This window comes from Berghia stephanieae, chromosome 1 (assembly GCF_034508935.2).
Source record: "Berghia stephanieae isolate SIO BIC M18660-M18661 chromosome 1, UCSD_Bste_1.3, whole genome shotgun sequence".
NCBI classification, from domain to species: Eukaryota; Metazoa; Mollusca; class Gastropoda; order Nudibranchia; family Aeolidiidae; genus Berghia; species Berghia stephanieae.
Window position 1 is genome coordinate 33,865,220 of NC_088360.1, and position 22,500 is coordinate 33,887,719.

At 34.0% G+C, this 22,500-nt stretch overlaps 1 protein-coding gene across 2 annotated transcripts in view; it reads right to left on the reverse strand.

Moving 5' to 3' along the window:
• Nucleotides 1-22,500, reverse strand: part of LOC144972483 (annexin A6-like) — an 87,421-nt gene that overhangs the window by 19,291 nt on the left and 45,630 nt on the right. For both annotated transcript variants that reach the window (XM_078913751.1, XM_078913761.1), the window contains exons 12-20: nt 22,334-22,456; nt 20,195-20,279; nt 17,927-18,075; nt 12,754-12,934; nt 11,970-12,073; nt 11,004-11,147; nt 9,806-10,246; nt 3,626-3,830; nt 675-823 (exon numbers count right to left, since the gene is read on the reverse strand). In XM_078913751.1, coding sequence (XP_078769877.1) covers nt 675-823; nt 3,626-3,830; nt 9,806-10,246; nt 11,004-11,147; nt 11,970-12,073; nt 12,754-12,934; nt 17,927-18,075; nt 20,195-20,279; nt 22,334-22,456 — 1,581 coding nt within the window. The remainder of the gene's footprint in view (nt 1-674; nt 824-3,625; nt 3,831-9,805; nt 10,247-11,003; nt 11,148-11,969; nt 12,074-12,753; nt 12,935-17,926; nt 18,076-20,194; nt 20,280-22,333; nt 22,457-22,500) is intronic.

The following is a 22,500-nucleotide window of genomic DNA, read 5'->3' on the forward strand; positions in this document are numbered from 1 at the left end:
TAACGTTTAATTGACACAAGCTAGAACGTACATGTCATTTAATGTGTTATAATTACACCCCCATGGCTATTCTTATCCTTCTGTAAAATACTGTGAGAGTGTCATATTTATTTAAGCACGAATGTGATATTTCAGTTTTTCACAGTACATTTTATTGCTCTTCTTTATTGACGATCGAAGACATTTTTAAAAATTGCTCTGCTACCTTTGACAATTCCTGGGATTAGTGTAAAACATTATTATTATTATCATTATTATTAGCAGCAGCAGCAGCAGCATCATTATTATCATTATTATTATTATTATTATTATTATTATTATTATATTATTGTATTATTATTATTATTATTATTATTATTATTATTATTATTATTATCATTATTATTATCATCATCATCATTATATCTATATTGTTGTCATGATCACCATCATCACTACTACCATCAGCAACAACACCACCGCCACCTTCATCATCACCACCATCAACATCACCATTATCGTTATCAGCCTCATTCTCCTAATCATCATCACCATCATCATCATCATCATCATCATCATCATCATCATCATCATCATCATCATCATCATCATCATCATCATCACTATCACCACCTCCACGATCATCATCACCATAACCATCTCCACAACTGTCAGCAAAATCACAATCAATATACCTCGTGTAAAATCTTAGCATCCGCCTCTGCCTTCTCCTTATCCACGTCCGTACTCTGGTCCCTCTCCCCTGTAATAATTTTCACTAACAAGTCCTCAAAATCTCCACTGGTATCACCTCGGATGTCGGATTCCAGGTCATTGTTGTAATCTGTCAAAGGATGAAAATATCAAAAGTTGATAAGAGTTTAAAATGAAATTAAAAGTGTCTTTGATCAAGTTCGCGCAATGTGAGCAACGTAACAGAGCCTTTACCTTTTAATAGCATTACAATTGGATTCAATAGTCTGATGTCACGTCGCCCAGCAACGTCATCGGCGAGCAGCTTGGTTCTTAACAAAGAAATTCGGTAATTTTCATTCTTCATGCTGGCTAGAACTTGTCATATGTCATGTGATCAGAATGTATAAACGTCAAAACATGATTAGATTTCTAATGTTTTTCTCCTCTGGATACACTTTTATGCTCGCCGGAGAAAAATTTCATAAGGGCGTCCGCAATTGTTCCGATAGTTTAGAGTCAGTTACTAAGTTACTATGCGTCATCACGAGGGAAGTGACGTCATGACTGTTGAAGCCTATTCCACCCATTGTTTAACTAGTTATTTATAAATTTAATTAACGAGTGAGTGTAAAATATTTATTTAGCGTATTTTGAACAAAAACTATGTCCTTTACAATAGTTCATTAATATCTCTAGAAAGCCATATGGAAAATATTTCTATAGCACACCGTATGTGCCGTCTATTACGTGCTACTTTTTTCCATCACTCTTACCCAACCTTGCGAGCCCGTCGGATTATACCGTCTCTCATAACATAAAAACACCTTGACATAAATAATGGACCTACTCTACAGAAATGATAGGCCCGAATTATGCAACATAAAACCTAAACAAACAGAAATGATTTTTTAAAAAAAGAAATATGCTAAATCTTCAACAGCAACAACCTAAAAATTACAATCGAAGCTAACAAAATGATATTTGATTTCCTGGATATAGCAATCAATCCAATCAAAGGTACATTCCAATCATTCTCGAAACCCAACAACACCCCATTGTACTTCCATAGCTATAGCAATCATCCTCCATCTATAATCAACATTCCAAAGAGCGTTAACAGACGGTTATCCAATAACTCCACAAACAGCGAAATATTCAACGAGACAATGCCATCTAACACAGACGCACTTTAAAAAGGGTGGTTACAAATATACAATGAAATATATGAAAAAGAACAAGAAAGAAAGACCTATTTACTCAATAAGATACCAACGGAGAAGGAAAATAACATGGTTCAACCTTCCCTACAGTAAAAACGTCACAACCTCTATCGGAAAAAAATTATTCAACCTTCTACAAAAATGCTTCCGACAAGACCATGTCTTGTACCCCATAATAAACAATAACACCACCAAGATATGACACTCCTGCATGCCAAACATCCAAAATATCATATCATCTCAAAACAAACGAAAACTATCCCAGCCAGAACAACCTAATAACAATCTTCAGAAAAATGCAATTGCAGAACCCAGACACCATGCCCATTAAACGGCAATAGCTTGACACAAAACGTTGTTTACCAAGCCATAGTTACACGCAGACACGCAAAAGCAAGAGACATACATCGGCCTCACAGAATGTTCATTTAAAACCTGATATAATCTACACAAATCGACATTCAAAAACATACATAAACGACACTCTACCACACTGAGTGAATATATCTGGAACCTAAAAGAAAGCAACATACAACATATTACATGGAAAACTATCCCAAGAGCACAATCATACTCAACATCTACCAAATTATGCAATCTGTGCTTAGAGGAGAAATTTAACATTATCACTCAATCAAACATGGCTACATTGAACAAAAAGAAATGAACTCAAATCCGCATGCAGACCCAGAAATGAATACCGTCTTTGCAATAATTACAAACCGCCATGATAATATCGACAATTAAACATCACAGGAAGTATGGAACAAGACACAATCATGAATAATAGTTTACTAACGATAACGATTGCAGTTCCTGTAGATTGCCCTAGTGGCACGAAACAGATCTGCAGAAATCAACAGTAATTCAGATATTTTATTTATATACCTTTACCGATATTATATATATATATATATATATATATATATATATTATATATATATATATATATACCGCTATTATTATATATATATATATATATATATATACGCTATTATATATATATATATATTTATATATATATATATATATATATATATATTTCACTGCGTCATCTAATGACACAATGCCGGGGGCTACGTTCTTGTCTTTTCATCCAGACACTGACCACGTCCAACGCCGCTTGATTTTGTTAAATTGCTCCCCACCTGTACCTCGATTTTCATTCAATAATTACTCTGTGTAACAAAACAAAAACTTAAAAAATTAATCATTTTCTCTAATTAATTACATACCAATTTTAATTTTTACAGATAACCTAGTAAGCCAGAAATGTGGATTTTACTTAAAATAGCTTTCTTAAAGCAATTCTCTTTGCCCAGCCCCAATATTTTCAATAAACAAAGCATTTGTTACAGAATTGAAAAATTCCACATTCTAGAATACCGGTTTATTAGAATATGTTTTTATCTCATTTTAACATTTATTCAATCTGCTACTGTACCCTTCCTCTTCTTTTTGATCTTCTGAGCCATTAGGCCAATGGAGCCGGAGTTTATCCCATTTTCTATAGCGTGAAACGGACAATTGTAATTGCTAACTACCCTTCGGATAAGACGTCAGATATATAGGACCTAGCTACTCAATCATTGATGGGGGAGGGGGGGGGGGCAGTCAGAAAACACTCGGAATTGATCTTGGTCCCTTCGCGTGAGTGCTCTACCAAGTGAAATATCGGGACACACAATTGTAACCTTCACAATGTTGTTGTTTTTGGTTGTTCTTTTTACCTTTTTGATATTGTTTTTTAATGTCGTTAATTTGAGCTTGTTTCTTGGAACACAATATGCCGATAATGATAGTCTCATCTGTTCCTGCGCCAGACATGGATTCGTGGAGACAGAAAGCGTCGTACTGCAAGGGTGTCATCAGCAATGACAGAATCACTTCTTCAAAGTCTCCGGAAAGCTCTGATTTCAAGTCTTCAATCAATTCCTGGAAAAAAACGTAAACATTATTTCCTGTCAGTATTTTTGATTTTGTCTCTGGCTTTATTTGATTGTTTTGGTTTTTAGTATTGGTATATTTTGTCAAGCTAAGTATTTTCCATCTTTGTTTGGTTTAGTTTGTTGCTTTTTTTAATCTCGTTGATTGGTTTTGTTCTTTAAGGTTTATTCACAACTGAGGTATGAACAGGGGAATAATATATCTAAAACAGTATCTACTTTTCTTAAACATTACACTGTATTATTTCGATTTAATCATAATTAGCAAAGTTATAAAAAGCTGAATAAATACATGTATGTATGTGTGTGTGTGTGTGTGTGTGTGTGTGTTCGTGTATGTTGTGTACAAATGCAATAAGCGTTTTGTGATGGCCATAACACATTTATCTATCATAGTGCTAAGGAAAAAGACCTATTTCAAAATGAAATTCACCTCGACCATTTTTCTGATACCGCAGTGAATGCAAACTCTCCTTTCATTTTTTAACGTATTCATCAAGCGTCCGTTACGTCCCTCATTAATTTCTCAATAATTATTATATGAGACGCGACAGAGAACGGTCAAGGCCACTCATTAGTCAGCCTGCTCAAGTTCTCAGACATGAGATAATGAGACTATTTTTGAGGAATATACACGAAAATGTCAAGACATATTCTTTTTCATCATCAAGTTTATGTATTTTAGGTTGTTCATCACGATCTCAGTCCAAACATACTGACAAGAATAATAAAAACTCACATAGGAAAATAATGAGACTATTTTTCTCTCTAATGGGTATAACGACAGGAAAATAATGGAAGAGTAATGCGACACGCTAATGCGACGACGAGGAAGGAGATGGAAATTTGAAAATGAAAGACGGAGTTGCGTTCCAATATGCAAACAGCATAATTTACATTCTTTCTTATTCTAATGACAGAATGCAAGGCGGTAAAAATATATCATTCTGTTTCTTGGATTTGTCTTTTTCCTTGAACGCTGTTTCAAGAAGTTCCTAATGACAGTAATTATTCTAAACAAGTGGCGAGGGAATCGACAAGTAATAATTTGAAAAAGATCTATGATGAGAGTAAACTGCCAAATACAAAACGTGCGGCTATGTGGTGTAGTGGTATGACACTCGCTTTCGGATCGCAAGGTCCTGGGTAGGTTCGAGCCTCGCTCGGCGCATAGTTAAGTCTTTGGAGAAGGCTCTTTACTCACATTCTCTCACCGTACTCAGGTGTAAAATGAGTATCTGGCCGTTAACAGCGTTGTCTCTGTCGGAAAAAATTGCAATATCGCCTAACAGGCGTCATGTCCCTTCCTACATGTTAAATGTTGCTGTTAGCCAATAATCCCTTGTAAAGCGCTTTGACCACGTTAAGTGGATATTGCGCTATATAAAATCTCTATTTTATTTTTTTTTTTTTTTTTTTTTGTTAATTGGCCGGAGAACTTTACTTCAATAGATTAACATCGGCGTGCATATCTGTTCACAAATTTGTCATCCAAACACAGTCATGGGATTGCTTTGATATTGTGATTAACAACATTTTGCGTTGGTTTGAGTGTATTTCCTTTACAACAATGACCCTGCCATGACACTTTGTAGCAATGACTATCCCGCACAAATCTTTGGGCCCCTTTTTCGCTCACGAAGTGCCCGAATTCGCGTCAAAATATGGGACGAAGCCGTTTCGTATATGCTGTTTTAAAAAATTAATTACGACGCTGTTTATCGATGAATATGACTGAAAGTTGGCACACAGTTAGAAAAAAGGTCATTTTAGATTATGTTTAGCGACAAAACTCGTGCGATTACCAAAAGACCGTTAAAAATAGATTTTTACTCTTTGGAGTAAAATATTTCTAAAACTACCGGGCGTGGAGGTTTTGTCGCTGACAATGTAATACATGAACATTTCTTCTTTTTGGTTGTAAAATTTCATATGAATATGACGAGTACTTTTCCCGTATTTTACAAAACACCATCCTAATTTGCTCTTCAAGTTTCAATCTTTTAATCCATTTATTACGCAAGATACAACCAAAGGTCGAAAAAAAATGCCGAAAAAGCGTCCCATATTTTCGCGTTTTTTTCCTCTTTGCGGGTCATCCAAATAAATGACACCTTTGAAACTGCATAACTTGTTTATTTATGAATGGATTTTCAAAATTCAAAAACATTTTTACTCAGTGGAAATAGGGCTTTGATTTTAGACAAAAATTTTCATCAAAAAGAGAAAAAAAAACATTTTTCATAGTCATTGCTATCACTTTGGGTTGTCAGGTCTATAAATGAAATGCATACACTTCCGTAAGACGATCCCCAAGTTGTTTTAAACTTTCAAATCTGAGCATTAAAATGAAATAACATGTTTGACAAGTTCGGGTTATCCAAGTCTTTTGTTACATGTAATTTTTAAAAGTTGGTCTAGGTATAAAGGCGTTTTGTCAGTGTGCGGCTGTATAGCTATTGTCATGAAGAAGGCAGTACCGTTAGTACTGAAGTACTCGAAAAAAATACAAATTAAAAAAAAAACCATTTTGGCCTGAAATCTCGTCTTTCAAATATCGATCGATTAAAATGACCTTAATCGATCAATATACTTTATGAACCAGTGTTCTAAACAAACCTTTTAAATTTATTTTGTTTTTTGGTCAGAGAAGTGCAGAGTACCATGTTACAATGTGTTTTACCCGGCGTGTACTTATTTGCAGGTCTGATAACCGAAATGGGTATGAGCTCATTGTTGTAATGGAAATACTTTCAAACCAACGCTAAATATTGTCCAATACAATAATGTTAAATCAATTTGTCATAATTGTGATCTGTTATCAGACCTGCAAATATGTGCTAGTCGGTTTTACCTGATGAAGTCATTTGAAATCGTCCTATTACTACATGTGAAAAACTTTATAAAAACGGCTTTATGTCGAAATGATTTAGATGCTGAAAACTGATTTTTTTTTAATGAAAAAATTGTAAGAAATTTGAGTTAAGTTTTAATGTTTTATTGGGGAGAATGTTAAAAGTACTTAATTTCATAAAAATACAAAACCACCCAAAACTTATTTGTATGATTATTATCCCTTATTACTTATATTTATTTTCATCCCGACGTAATACGAGATTGATTCAATGAGCTGCATATTATTATCTGTGGATTGAGATGTTTGACAAGATGAGGAATGAATATTTTGATCCTTATTTATCTCAAGGCCAAAATGAAAAAAAAATTATGATCATGTAGTAACAGTATATGGCAACCAACATCTTGAGACATACAATGCATGATAACATTATTCCAAGTAAATGCTGGGAATCCCACAGAAATTGATTTTTCTACTTGTATGAAATAAATTTTCCCTGTAACGCATACAAATAAGTGTTTTTCAAGTATCCAGCCTAATAAGATTTTATTCAAAATTATACCGTATGTGGTGGAGACTCGAGACTATGATGACATAGACTAATATTTTTTTTAATCTATATATATTTGTTTTGTTGTTTTGTTTTTTTGCCTGAAAGCCTTTACTTCATCCACTGTGGTCCCAAAAAGCACATCATTTTGGGGGGGGGGGGGGGAAACGCTGTAACTCCTTCAATTAAAAAAAAATAGACGAAATTAAGATAATATTGAATTCAGCTATGGCCAAAGCCTCATGCCAAATATCAAAAGCCTAACTTGTTAAATAAAAGAATGATGGATAAAATACGACAGCGGCACATTTCAACAAAATCCTTAAATATGCGTTAAAATTGGATTTCTTAACATGAGTGTGCAAAATAAACAATAATGGGTTTTAGTTGCTGCGAGCCATGTCGGTTGAAATTTAGATAGATTGTTTAACTCTCAAATGTCAATATTGTGGTCCTTAAGTTATTGCAATTTTTTCCGATGCTGTTTTGTGTGTGTGTGTGTGTGTGTGTGTGTGTATGTGTGTGTGTGTGTCTGTGTGTGTGTCTGTGTATGTGTGTTTCTGTTTTTGTTTGGCTTGTTTCTGGCGGGGGTGTTTTTGTTTGTTTGTTTTGGTTTGGTTTTTGGGTGTTTTTTTTTTTTTCTTGTGTCCCATTTTGTTAAAGTACAATAGTCGTGTGGGTTAAGGTGTTTGTGGTTTATCATTAACAGGAGAAATTAGTGTTTTCTCATGATTTCAACCTTACGAGGGGGGGGGGGCAATAGAAATTAGAACTATTTACATAATTGGTATGTTTTAAGTGTGACCACTTTGTTTCCAAGTAGTGGTCAAGTACAATGACACTTTGCTGTGTTTAATGCAACTTGATTTCACACATATTGCGTGGGGTTTGTCCCAATAAATAATAACACTGCTATCGCAGACAACCTTTGAGCCAGAGAGGCCAAATTAAAAAATATATATATAATTGCATTTAAAAGAATGTGTTTAATTTATCCATGGCTCCAGTCTATCAATTTTGGACGGTGATGTATAAATGTAACGGGTTAATTAAGTGGGTCAGCATTTTTCATTCTGTTATTATTATTATTATTATTATTATTATTATTATTATTATTATTATTATTATTATTATTATTATTATTATTATTATTATTATTATTATTATTATCATCATCATCATCATCATTATTATTATTATTACTCATATTGTTGTTATTATTATTATTATTATTATTATTATTATTATTATTATTATTATTATTATTATTATTATTGTAATCATTATTATTAAAAGACCCAAAGAGGACAAGCCCTATAGTACTGCTAATAATATAACACAGGTATATTGTGTAGGTGGAAGCATGGCTACTTCGTGCACAAGTACGTGATATTTTGCTATGTTGAAATCGTGACTTGACCACGTCCCTTCCCCCGGGTTGTTTTAGTTGCCTTCCTCGACTCAGGTCAAGTTGGCTCCAAGAGTCTATGGAGGGTCAGATATCCTGCTATTCAGCGACTTAACCAGGGGAAAATAGCCATGTTTAATTCGTCCACTTCGTACTTTGAAAGGCAAGTCAAGATGAGATCCGGAAGTGAAATTTCTGGATCAATAAGTCTGATCCTCTTATATTAAAGTGAAAAAAAAATTGAAATCGCTTCTGAAGAAGATAATATTATAACCATCCACATTATTCGTATCAATTTCGTGATTTATATTTTTATTATTAATACTTATTTTCAACTTCTTGTATTATTGTAGGCCAGTTGAGGTCATCGAAATCTTACATACTCACTTCCTGTGTCATCTCATATAAGAAGTCGACTGGGAATGGCTGACCTTTTTCCCCGATGTTGTGTCGTAATTTACCTTTCGATAATAATATAAGATATAACAACGTTTTGCCCAAAGTGAATAATATCAGTGTACCGCTGCAACATTCTTCATAGTCTCATTTTAAATTCACTCTTTTTTCTGTATGTTTGTTTTTAATGGTTTTGCGGCTCTTTCAATACTATTAGGTCATGTCAGCACCAGGAATCCTCTATTTATAAATCTGTTTAGTTTTCATAGATTTCATCTACGTGACCTACTACCTCGAACCGGTATTTTTGTCGCGATGATATCAAAATGTAATTTTACAGCCAAAATGAGAAGAAATGAGAGATTTTAGTCTTTGTCGTTTTCAGGATTTATATCTATTGCCATTAAAACTGACGGAGTCTGAAAATAAAAACGTTTTTCAAATTTTGGTCAGAAAAGTCATCCTTTATAAAATCGATCGATTAAATGAGCCTTATCTTGTTAAAATCCCTCAAACGTGGGACTTCCGGAGTTCCGGGTTTGAGAGTTTTGGACAAGACAGGGGTCATTTTAATTGATCGATATTTGAAGGACGAGATTCTGGCCAAAATTCTTTAAAACGAATGTTTTTAATGACGGCAGAATAATGCATAAACTTTACTCAAAATTCCTATTTTTCATTATCAATTGGATTCCACACAATCCAACCCCACGTAGTACCGTTTGGAGGCGGTAGGTCAAATGTCTGACTTACATTCTTGTATTTCTCTTTGTAAGCTTTCCTCAACTTCTGTCTCTCAGCGTTAGACTTGTTGACGATAATGTCGATGATGACGTCCTCATTGGTACCTAAACCATCCATGGCGTCGTGGAGTTTTATCACATCATCATTTGTATCGTCTTTCTTCTTATCGTTCTTATTTTTACCATCCTGGTTCTGCTTTGCTTTATCATTGGTTTTGTTTGGCCCAGCCTGCTGTTTACGAGGGGACGTCTTGTTTTGTGTTGTCGTCTTCGATCCTCCTTCTCGGCCTCCTCCGCCTCCGCCTCCACCTCCTCCTCCTCCTCCTCCTCCTCCTCCTCCTCCTCCTCCTCCTCCTCTTCCTCCTCCCATTTTAACGTCTCTGTTACTTTCATCTCGGCCTCCTGCTTTTTTAGAGCCGTCACCATCCGACTTCCCTTTTGTCTTGCCAGTCTGGAATTACAAAAATAGATAGTAACATATTTTCTTTTAAATCGTCGGTAGTGCCAGACAAAACATAACACGAGGGAAAATTGCCAGGCATTCAAATATCCATCCACACTAAAAATAAATCATCCAATATTATATATAAGGGAGAAAGAACAATACTACCGAGTGAATGAGTTGAATATATATATATATATATATATATATATATATAATATATATATATATTAGGCCATGAGTGCCATATAGGAACATGTTCAATTCCATCAAATATAATTTTATTTTCATTTTCTTGCAATACTCTAACATCACAGGTATCTGTGACATATTTTCTCAAAACTGTATTATCTCGAGATTAATCTGGCGCTTAAAATCCATTGTCGTATATCTTGCGAAAGTTGGTTAAAAATGAATGTTAATATTTGAGGAAAGTAGGGTTTCTTATTCTTATTCTGAATATTTTGACTATACACTCAATCTTCTTCATCTAGTTTATTTGGACATAATGCCAAATTGACACCGTGGGTCACATTTATTATGATCACTGTAAAGACATTCAAGATTCAAGATTCTTTAAGTATTGTTTGGCCCAATTGTAAGGGCATCTAATGACATCTATCTACAATATGGACGAGAGGAAATTGCAATTTCCTCTTTTGGGAAGGTATTAATCAAGTTAGCAAAGAAACGTCTCAATCATTGTCCGTGATCAAAGCAAGAACCGTGTTCAAAAGTTTCCAGTCGATTATAAACCACGTATTACCTTGCCTCCCTTTTTGGGTGCCTTCTTGTTGATGATGGCAACCAGCACACTGGTTGTTGTGTGGTCGCTCTTTCTCTGAAGGTCTGACGCTAAATCAGTGCCATAACGAGACTTGTATGCCTTTTTGGTTCCGCCTAACCCAATCTGCGAAATTTAAAAAAAACAAGTGATTGCTTTGATCTTGACCAGGTTGTGACATTTTTAACAATGGTTATTAATAGGCAGCTGAAGTCACGTGACTACAGTACCTTGAGGTTTAACGATGTCATTCGACATTAGCATGGTAGATGAATAGAATTGATGGCATCATTTTTTAAAATTTAATGGTAGGTTTTTAAGCCTGGTTTTTTTGTGTTCTTGAGTTTAACAGATATTTTCCCTGTGGATCTTGTCTGTAATCGATGAAATATATGGAGAGTAAGGGAAATGTCCCTCGTGAGGTGTCCGGGGTCCCTCAAAAGAGAGGATGCAAGAATAGCCCAAATCCAAGCCAGCATGACATAAAAGGCGACTGATGGTGTGTGACTCCCCCTTTTTGAGTCACATGTTCCTCCGGGTTGGAGGTTGTCGAGGGGTTAACACCAGCGACTACTATAAGTAGACTCTGGTTAACACCCTTTCCGTAAAACTCAAATTGTTACAGAAACACAGAAGGACAAATCAAATCCTTTTTTAGCTTGGGCGACTGAAAAGATTCTGCAATGACGTAATTTAAGCCGATTAACAAAGAAGTGATAGGACATGGAACAAGAGTGAAAAGGCAGTTATGATGATGGGAAGTGTAATTTGTACGGTTTTAAATAAACTTTTTTTCTTAATTATTGCCACCTTGAACCGTTCTTGTAAAGCACATTGAATTCATATTGGCAGTCAAGAAACATTTATAACTCTATGTATTCTTAAAATGAACGGGATGACAATCATATAAATATATAAATAAATCGCAAGTAAACAAAGCAATCTTACCTCAGACTTTGTCACTATCATTTCCACAAACGCTGGATCCTTGGCATTCAGGCTCCCGTGCAGTGAGTCCAGTTCTTGATTTGCTGACTCCTCGGAGGTATTTACTGGAGATAAACGTCGCATTGTTATTGACGTATCAACTCATATCATCTCAGATTGAAGCTCGAGAAGGCAGCATACCTTTAAATGTTGTTGTTTTTTGTTTTGTTTTTAGTTGGGTTTTTTTTTTTTTTTTTTTTTGTTTTTTTTTTTTTTAGATATGGGCGTCAGATTGTTAACTGATATAACGTGATAATTAGAGTTTAAGCTTGGACTTGCTTTGGAAAATTTATGGCGATAGATGCATTACTGTAACGGAAGGAATTAAAATAACACATCGTTATATTGTGTCATTTTATTAACAGTAACTTTGCAGAAAGGCAAACGTTTGGTTATTTCAAAAGCCGCTCTCTTAGAAAACCGACAAGAAGCATCGCCCGGCATGCTTTGACCTGGAATCCACAGGGCAAACAAAAGAAGGGCGGACCAAATAACACCTGGAGAAGAGATGTAGAAGCAGACACTCGGCGTTCTGAACAGACATCGAGGGGATTGGAAGTGATGGCACAAGGCTGAAAAATTGCCCTGTAGGGGCAAAAGGCCAAAGTAGCTTACTTAGTAAGTAAGAAAAAGTAGCTTACATTACATTATTCAAAATTATATGTCTAAGATATCTTAACACTATACAATTAGTTCATTCATTCCCTGTATTATTACCTATCTGTACTAAGCTTTATTTACTCACTGTATGTATTGAGAACCTCCGCGTAAGCCGAGGGACATTCATCATCAATAGCCTCGCTGACAGTCTTCCCTTTGTTCTTGGTCTTATAATGAGTTAGGACACTTCGTATGTGAGCCGGGCTCTTTGTCTCAAGCATCAACAAAAACTCGCCATTAGGAGATGTCCATCTTCCCTCACCAAACTGGAAAAATAAAACAGGAAAAAGCATAGCCCTGTAGCGGAATTATAATATTTCTCAAAGAAAATATAATAAAGTTCTTGAATTAAGCGCTCAAATCTGGATGTTTAAAAGTGCACTGCAATTTCTTATCTGCACGGTCAAAATGCTACACAGTTTTAAATTGTGATGTTAATATTAAAAATCCAACTTTGAGAGCGGAATTTTGACCAAAAAACTCGATCGAATAAAATGATCAATGAAGTCCCAGGTACGAGAGTTTTTGACATTATTATCATTTTAGTCGATTGATATTTGAAATATGATTTTTCTGGCCAAGATGGTATAAATTGTTGGGGTTTTTATCAGGGTATGGCAGAGTAGTTTTATGATGTGCAAGGATGATTGGGTAGTATCAACAAACACCCAAAAATGAAGTGTATTGAAAAGTCTTTTGGTTTTACAATTCAGTTCACTTTGAAGATTTGTGACCCACCACGTCAAATTGTTTAGTTTGTACACTAATATAAAACTAAACTCACTATCCTTCAATGCAACAAATAAGATTATACTAAATTTCTGTATTTTTGACCATCGATTCTATTTTCAGCGTTAACGAGTTAACTGCCATTCTTTGGAAAGACACGTATATTGCAAAAACTCTCAAACTTGGGACTACGAGAAGTATGCGTGTGTTTGTGGGGTTTTTAAAAAATTGATTCATTTGTTTGTTTTTTATTTTTTTGTTTTGGTTTGTTTTTTATTGTCTTTTTTTTTTGTGGTTTTTTTTTTTTTATTTGTTTTTTTTTTTTTGTATCTTGGGGAGTTTTTTGGTGGGTTTTTTTTTTTGTGGTTTTTTTTAGGGGGTGTGTCGTTTTTGTTTTGCTTTTGTTTTCTGTTTGTTTTTGTATTGTTCATATTTTTTGTCAAGATGTCATTGGGGTTTTAACACTAAATCTGAGCGCAGCAGCAAGACGGAAACAATGTTCATTATGAATATTTGTTCCAACGTATATCTGGTTGTTGAAATTGCCAATTAAGTGCTGTAAAACAGTAAGTGCGTTTTGTTCTTTATTTCCTCCGGTTTTTTCTTTAAATTACACAATGTGGGAAACAGATATCAACCCGAGTAAAATTAGAATCAAATATTCTCTGCCAGTTCATTAGAAAGGCTCAATAATTCGCCTCTGTCTTTAATGTTAGCACGCTTGATTAACACAAGTTTTTACTTCTTGAATAGTAAATTATGATAATTTGAGTAGTGTTGTGTCAGATTGATCGTTATGGCAGTGCCACGTTTAGTATTATTACTTATACTAATAAAACTAAACCCAAGAAATAAAAATGCTCAACTTTAATATTAAAGACGGTGAATAGAATATTCAAAGTGTTATATATATATATATATATATATATATATATATATATATATATATATATATTGTATGTATATGTATATATAAGGTCACTCGCGTTTTGTTTGTTTGTTTTTTGTTGCCGATACAATTGTTTCTATTTCGTCTCCATTTCGTCTGTCGGTAAGTATCCGTAAATTGAGGACATAGAGTCAATTGTATCAGCAGAAAAAACGTGAGTGACCATATTTATTATTATATTATGCTCTAACCAATAATATCGATCACTCTCCTACCTACAAGTACCCACCAACACTCATAAATATATATATATATATAAATATATATGTATTTATGTATATATATATATATACATCTATATATATATATATATATATATATATATATATATATATATATATGTATACAACATCTAATCAAATATAATGATCCTATTAGTATAGACGCTGACAATACATCAATATTGCCCGGAGATCATGAGTTTAAAATGTTCAAATATTTTGTCCTATTCAAATCTAACTTTAACGTAATTACCACCAAAGGGTGACCCTAACAGTTACACTCATTCTCGTTATCGTCATCGTCATCATCATGATCATCATCATCAACATCATCATCAACATCATCATCATCATCATCATCATCATCATCATCATCGTTATCATCACCACCACCACCATCATCTCGACGGTCAGCAGCAGTAGCATTACAATCACCAACTCCGCCATCACGATCATCATTACAACATTTCATGGGTCATTCTTCAAGCCTATGACATGTCCATAAAAAAAAATAATGTTTGGTTTTTCCCCAAGTCCCCACCCACGTCGTTACGTTTTGTTTTGTTTGTGTTTTGTTTTTGAGTGGGTGGGTTGTTTTGGGGGTTGTTTTTTTTTTGGGGGGGGGGGGAGTTGTTTGGTTTTTTTTTTGGGTTTTGTTTTGTTTTGTTTTGTTTTGTTTTTGTTTTGTTTTGTCTTTTGTTGTTGTTTTTTTTTTTTTTTTTTTTTGTTTTTTTTTTTGTTTTTTTTTTTGCTTTTTTAAAAATTTGTTTGGTTGGGTTTTTGTTTTTTTGTTATGTATTCTTTGTTTTTGTTTTTTTTTGGGGGGGGTGGGGGTTGTTCTGTTTTTGTCGTTTTTTTTAATAGTGGGCCTTGTTTTTTTCTATCAAATAATTCATTATTTCATTTCTTGTCAAAGCATATGCCATATTGCGTTTAATGTTTTTTTTTACTGTCATGTTGTGATTGTTTTTGTCTTGTTTTTTATCAATTCTGTTTTTCAAGTCGACATCACCTGAAAGAACTCGTGGATTGAATCTCAGTGACCATTTAATTTGCTTTGTACATTTAACAATATTTACATCATATTAATTCGTTTTGTTCGACTTAACTCGTTAAAGTTTAAATATTATTGAACGCAGCAACCCTAGCAACAAAAAGAAGGTATTAAATAAGAGACAATTTAACACTTTCTTTATGTTAAAATCTACTGATATTCTTTCATACTTTTTATGTTAAAGACTTTTATTCAATTGACGTCATAATCTTTCCATTGATATTGATATGTTTCTAGAATGACATATATTAATATGTAGTCACGTTTCGTTAATTATTGACTCGGAGAATATCTCTTTAATTTTTATTTAAACGAATTTAACAATTTGAGATTCTTTCAATATCTCAATATTGCAGGAATTCAAGTGTTTACGTTTTTCTTGTGCCAAATTTGTGATTCAGAACTCATAGCCTTATATTATGTTTCTTCTTATTCATATTTTACAGTTTAATCCTTAATTTTTCAGGGATTTTAAAGAAGCGTGTGTCTTTTCGGCGCATGATTTCTCCTAAGCTCCCTGCTTTTTGAACAATTATATTAAGAATCTATTGTAAAACTGAAAATCTACAAAATAAAATTCACAAGTTTCGAACTAAATACGATGTGAAATGCCCTACACTCCGTTATTTTAATACAAATAGGCTTGAAAGGGGCGACCATGGCGATCGCTCTATTATCGTCCTACTTACGATAATATAATATATGGGTTGGGTTTTTTTTTTCTTTTTGGGGATTTTTATACTGATTATTTATTTGTCAATATATTTTGTTTCATCTGGTTTGGTTAGGATTTATATGCCTTGATCGCTAATCTCAACTTTTTTGAAGATATTGACAATCGCCTTGTTGGACATCATTTAATGAATTGGGAGTAGTTGTCATGCTTTTAAAATAATTAAAAATTAGAGAGAAAAAACAATTGGCCAGCCATTGAATTGAACAACAATGTATTAAACCACCATAACTACTGTTTCGGTTCACGGTAATATGGGCTTTGTGGGTGCAGTCATGACAGAAAAAAGTCATCAAAAACTTCTCTCCCCTCCCCCCCCCCCCCCCCCCCCCCCCCCTTCCCTCCTTGATTGGTGGCGGTAATATTATATTCTGCTCAAAATATAAAACGTGACTTCATAATTTGTAAACAGCAGATTTTCATCATCTTGTGTTGTAATGCCAGAACTGCACTAGACTATGAAATGCTAAAATATTCCTTGAATGTTTATAACACTGTTGAAAACTCAAACATGGGATATCGGATTTTAGAACGGTGTTTACTGAGTAAGCAAGGAATGGAATATTTTAATGTGAAACCACCGGGCATTATTTATCTGATTTCGATTTCTAGATGGCACGCAGAATTTTGTTTTATTGATATTTATTTATGATTCAATTGTGAGAGCAAGAGAGAGAGAGAGAGAGAGAGAGAGAGAGAGAGAGTGTGTGTGTGTGTGTGTGTGTGTGTGTATGTCTGTATGTGTACACTACAAGCGTCGCGTTTCGTGCTTCCTGGTAAACACCTTTTATAGTAGTACAGTACCCGTCATTGCCTAAAGTCCAGTGCTCGTTCACATCTAAGTCGAGTGGAATAATTAGTTTAAGTGTCTTACACAATTATACAATGCCGAAGTTAAACGTTTGTTTCTCATCCAGATATTGACTATGCTCAACAATGTTTGGCTTTTGTTGAATGACAAAACACCGTAAATCTGAAACATCTACGATTAAATTGGTTCAAAAAGGATGTATCCCTCATTTTAATGAATATTTCAAAGACACCATTTTGATAGACGTCTATTTAAGCTTTCTGCTGCTGTTCAAATAAAAGTGAAACACGCGTCGACATGTAGATGTCACATCTTGCAATATTCTACATTCATTTTTGTAATTTTTAGCTGTAGAAAAGCACAGTTGCGCTGCAGATATTACCACCCTGTCTTTGATATATGATAGATATTGGAACAAATAGTGTAATTTTTAAAAACACCTTGATAAAGAGAATTTTGTTAGAAACGTCACAATGAGGGCGATCCGATAGCTCAGTACGTAGAGCATCCGCTTCTCAGGCAAACGGACCGAGATTTCTCCTAGTTGAGGTCGATATTTTATATCCCCCACCTCACTGTTCCTTGTTCGCCCAGCAAAAAATTGGATGGTTGGGCAATAGACCAGCGTTTTATCTAAATGATAGCGAGCAATTTCTATTGTCCTTTTAACGCTTTAGAAACAGGAATAAACACCGGATCTATGGGCCTTGTGGCTCTGAAGGACCACTTCGCTGTGGCGGAATTTATACCTCATCCATTACCTCTAGTAAACTCTGTGCATCTTTTTCTGCCGCCTTCTCATCCACCTCGTCATTATCATTGCTACCTCCCTTGGAAAGTGTCAACAAAAACTTTTGTACCGGGTCCGTGTGATGTTTTGAGATTTCTGCCTCTAAGCTGTTTGAGTTTTCTGGTGAAAGTTATAGTAAACATTATAGAATACCAAAAGGAATGACACTGTTGATAGAAAACAAGAAGTGAAGTCGTGTCTTTCTCTCTCTCTCTCTCTCTCTCTCTCTCTCTCTCTCTCTCTCTCTCTCTCTCTCTCTCTCTCTCTCTCTCTCTCTCTCTCTCTATTCTGGAACTTCACAATTCGGATGTCTCCATTATCCGGACAGGTTGCCTGGGGATGGAATATTTTTCTTTATTTGTCCACTTTAGGGACTGATTCCGCTATTCAGGTGTCTCTAATAGGACTCAATAGTCTGATGTCACATCCGCCCAGCAACGAGCAGCTTGGTTCTAAACAAAGAAAATCGGTAATTTTTATTCTTCATGCTGGCTAGAACTTATTCACATGTCATGCGATCAGAATGTATAAAAGTCAAAACATGATTAGATTTATAATGTTTTTCTCCTCTCGATACACTTTTATGCTAGTCGGAGAAGTAAGTCATAAGGGCGTTCGCCATTGTTCCGGGAAAGTGGCGTCACGACTGTTGAAGTCTATTCGGACAAAATACCGGGAACGTAGGTGTTCGGGTTGGAGAGACGTGTATATTGATAAACTTAGAAATAGAGCAGAAATATATGGATTTAAATAAAACGGTATACAAAAACAGGAGAATATTAAATAGATTGATAAATATGAATGTAGAATAAAGAAATAGAGCGGGCATAGTTTAAACAGATATAGATAATAGAGAAGAAATAGAATGGCAATCTGAAATGTAAAATAGAAAAAATCAACATGTACTTATTTTGAAAATTTCTAAGGGCAAGGCGGGAAAAATAGAAATAGAGTGGTAAACTAAGATAGAAAGAGAATAATAAACTGGAGTGAGATTTAAAATTAAAATGAATTCTAAAGTTAATCAATATTATATAATATTAACATAAATAATAATTTAAATATGAACTTTTATATAGCGCCTTCCACGGATTAACCAATATCAATGCGCTTCACAATGTTTCATGTATTCACCCAGCAGGCAATATGAAACTGTATTTCCATTTTATGCAGTACCAGTCGCCTGCTAGGAGTCCTTTTTTGTACTAACACGCTTACAATTTCCATCATATATGTATCCAGGTACTCATTAACACCTGAGTCGAATGTGGTAATGTGTGTAAAGTACTTTAGCCAAGGACGCAACGCCGGGACTAAAATTTTCCACGATCTCTGTCACCTATCCGGCCAGTGATCACGCCTAATACTGATTGATTTCTGTGATAAGACGAGACACCGGTCCACAGAGCTACATACGCTTTACATGAGGCCGTAACCCAACATATAATTGATCTGATGTGTTTTCGACATTATTTAACATAGAGTAAAATGGAAATAAATTGAATTCCAATTCAAATATCCTCTTATATTTCACACTTTTAATGAAAGACTTGAAACGATATGGTGCAATCCTCTATTTATTATTTGCTTTCTCCTTTACTGTATTTTTATTTTACTCCTACATGATCAGAATAGTGTTAATCATTGTATTATTCATACTACTCCCTGAAGCGTAGCTTCTCCATACATCATTATATTATCTCTATTATCATAGTTACCATTAACATTCATCCCCACCAACATATTTTATTAGCATAGTTACATTAAACATCATCATCATCATTATCATCATTTGTAGCATGATAATCATCATCACCATTACCATTATCATCATCATCATCATCATCATCATCATCATCATCATCATCATCATAATCATCATTATCATCACCATCATCATCACCACTATCATCATTGCCATTGTCGTGGTTGTTGTCTTCGTGTCAACCTTATCATCATCAATATGAAGATTGCAATCCTCTGAACAACAAGAACAATAAAACCATTTGACTTATTAAAATCTATACGATTAAAACAGGGCCCAAGATTTATAAGAACTCATTACAAACCGACTTGCACTTATTTGCTGGTCTGATAACCCATTTCTTACGAGCTCATTGTTGTAATGGAAATGTCCAAAGTAAATGACGTAAAATATTGTCCATTACAACAATGTTAAACTAGGCCCATAAGTTGGTTCAGATGTCAGACCTGTATATATGTACACGTCGTTACCAACCTTTCAAATACTGTTCTTTTAGGTCAGCCTTTTCTTGATTGCTCATTGTTGACAATTTCTTTGTCAGCGATACTGCATCCGTAACCTAAAAAAAAAGTATGAATTTGTTTTTTTAACATGAATGCAAAATCTTAATATCATATTTAACCCCAAAAAAAATGTGCTCCAAAACTTATAAGATATGTGTTTGTTTTAAAACTTATGAGAGAACAGTTTTATTTTAGAGTTGTTTCTCAGTAGGAGTCCTTGAGTCTTACAGAAAACAGAAAATTAGCATACAATGTTATATCTATTTAAATAAGGTTGAAAGACTTCAAATGGCAATTCACTCCAAGCCAATCCTTCAGCAATCTGCCGACAAATCAAAATAATCGTCATCATCCACGCATCATTCACGCCCTACCCCCTTCCTTAGATGTTTGGCATATCCACAGAGAAGCCATAAAATATCAGTTATATATATATATATATATATATATATATATATATATTTATATATATATATATATATATATATATATATATATATATATATATATATATATACTGCACATATTTATATTTATACATATATATATATATATATATATATATATATATATATATATATATATATATACATTTCAAGTACACTTATTATCATTGTTTAACTTCTACTTGAAATGTTTATAAATAGCTCCTTTTATCAAAAAGTTGAGCACTATTATTTCATGGTTTTTGCTTTTATAATTTATATATATATTTATATTTATACGTGGAGTTCACAGAAACATGTGTTTCGGCCATAAATAAGTTAGTGACTCCATTTATATTTTATATTAGCTCTAACCAACGTTATCGAGCATTCACGTACCTACAAATGCCCCACACTCATATAATATAATATATATATATATATATATATATATATATATATATAATATATATAAAACTGATATTTTATGGCTTCTCTGTAGATGGTTCCAAATAACCCGAAAAGTCTTTCACCTAACTATTCTTGACTTGCACTCTTTCGTTTCGGCAAAGTTATAACGAATTGAAACAAATTTTGGATTCCTAGCCAAAAAATGCAAGAATCCTTTAGTCGTCTCCGTCTCCTTCAAATAATATTTATTTTATAAATATGCGTGGCTTCTTGATATTGTGGTATAACACTTCCCTTCCGATCAGTATGTCCATGGTTCGAGTCCCGATTTGACAAACCAAAGCGGATTAGTTGGAGAATACACTTTACTCATAATTGTACTCGGGTGTAAAAACAGGTACTTGGTCGGTAGCCGATAACCCTCGTCTTTAACAACAACAAAAAAATGATTGCAATAACATCTTGCAAGCGTCATGTCGCGTCTGCATGTTTAGTGGATCCCGTTGGTTTACCCGTTGTAAAGCACATGGAACACATTACGATTCTTTGTGAAAGTAGCGAGGGTCTTTGTTTTGTTTTATGGTGTTTTTGTTGTTGCTGTAGTTGTTGTTGTTTGTTTGTTTGTTTGTTTTTTTTGTTTTCTTTTTGTTTTTTGATTTTGTTTTATTTTGTTTGTTTGGGTTGGGTTTTATTGGAAAAAAATATTATTTATTCAATATTGTGTTTAGTAGAGACTTCGGGGCATACGCCGCTATTTTGTATTTATATTATATCAAAGCATTATTAAGGGGAGAAATAAGTACCATGGCGTTGTATGGTGTATTTTAGTATACTTAAATTTTGTTAATATATAATTTTCCAGATTATATTATCGATTATGAGAATGAAATTATTAGTTGAATAAATAAATCCGTTAACACTATTAAAGATTGATTCTAAACTAGAATATCATAATTGAAATTTTGCTATTAACACCATTTCCAAACACGGTAAGTGATTTGGTATTTTGAGCATACTCACTGATAAATACATAACATAATTGCTAGATTACTGTGATTGAGAAATTTGAGTGTGGGCATGTGTATATTTGTGTATGAGAGAGAGAGAGAGAGAGAGAGAGAGAGAGAGAGAGAGAGAGAGAGAAATAGAGATAAAGAGAGATGGAGAAATAAATATGTACCTGGACTTTTTGTTTGTAACCAAGGTCGACTAAAAAAATCGATAGAAATAAAAAAGACAGACCAAATTACATTCCATCCATAAAAAAAACTTACATTCAGGCCTTTTGTCAGTTCTGCTTTTTCGGCATCATCGTCAGTACCAGGTTTCTTTAGAAGAGCGTTGATTAGTGTGAACCATTCATGACCTAAGCCCTTCTTCAGTTCGCTTTTCAGATCCTTAGGAAAATCAATGATAGACAAATGTTTTAGAATTGATTCCG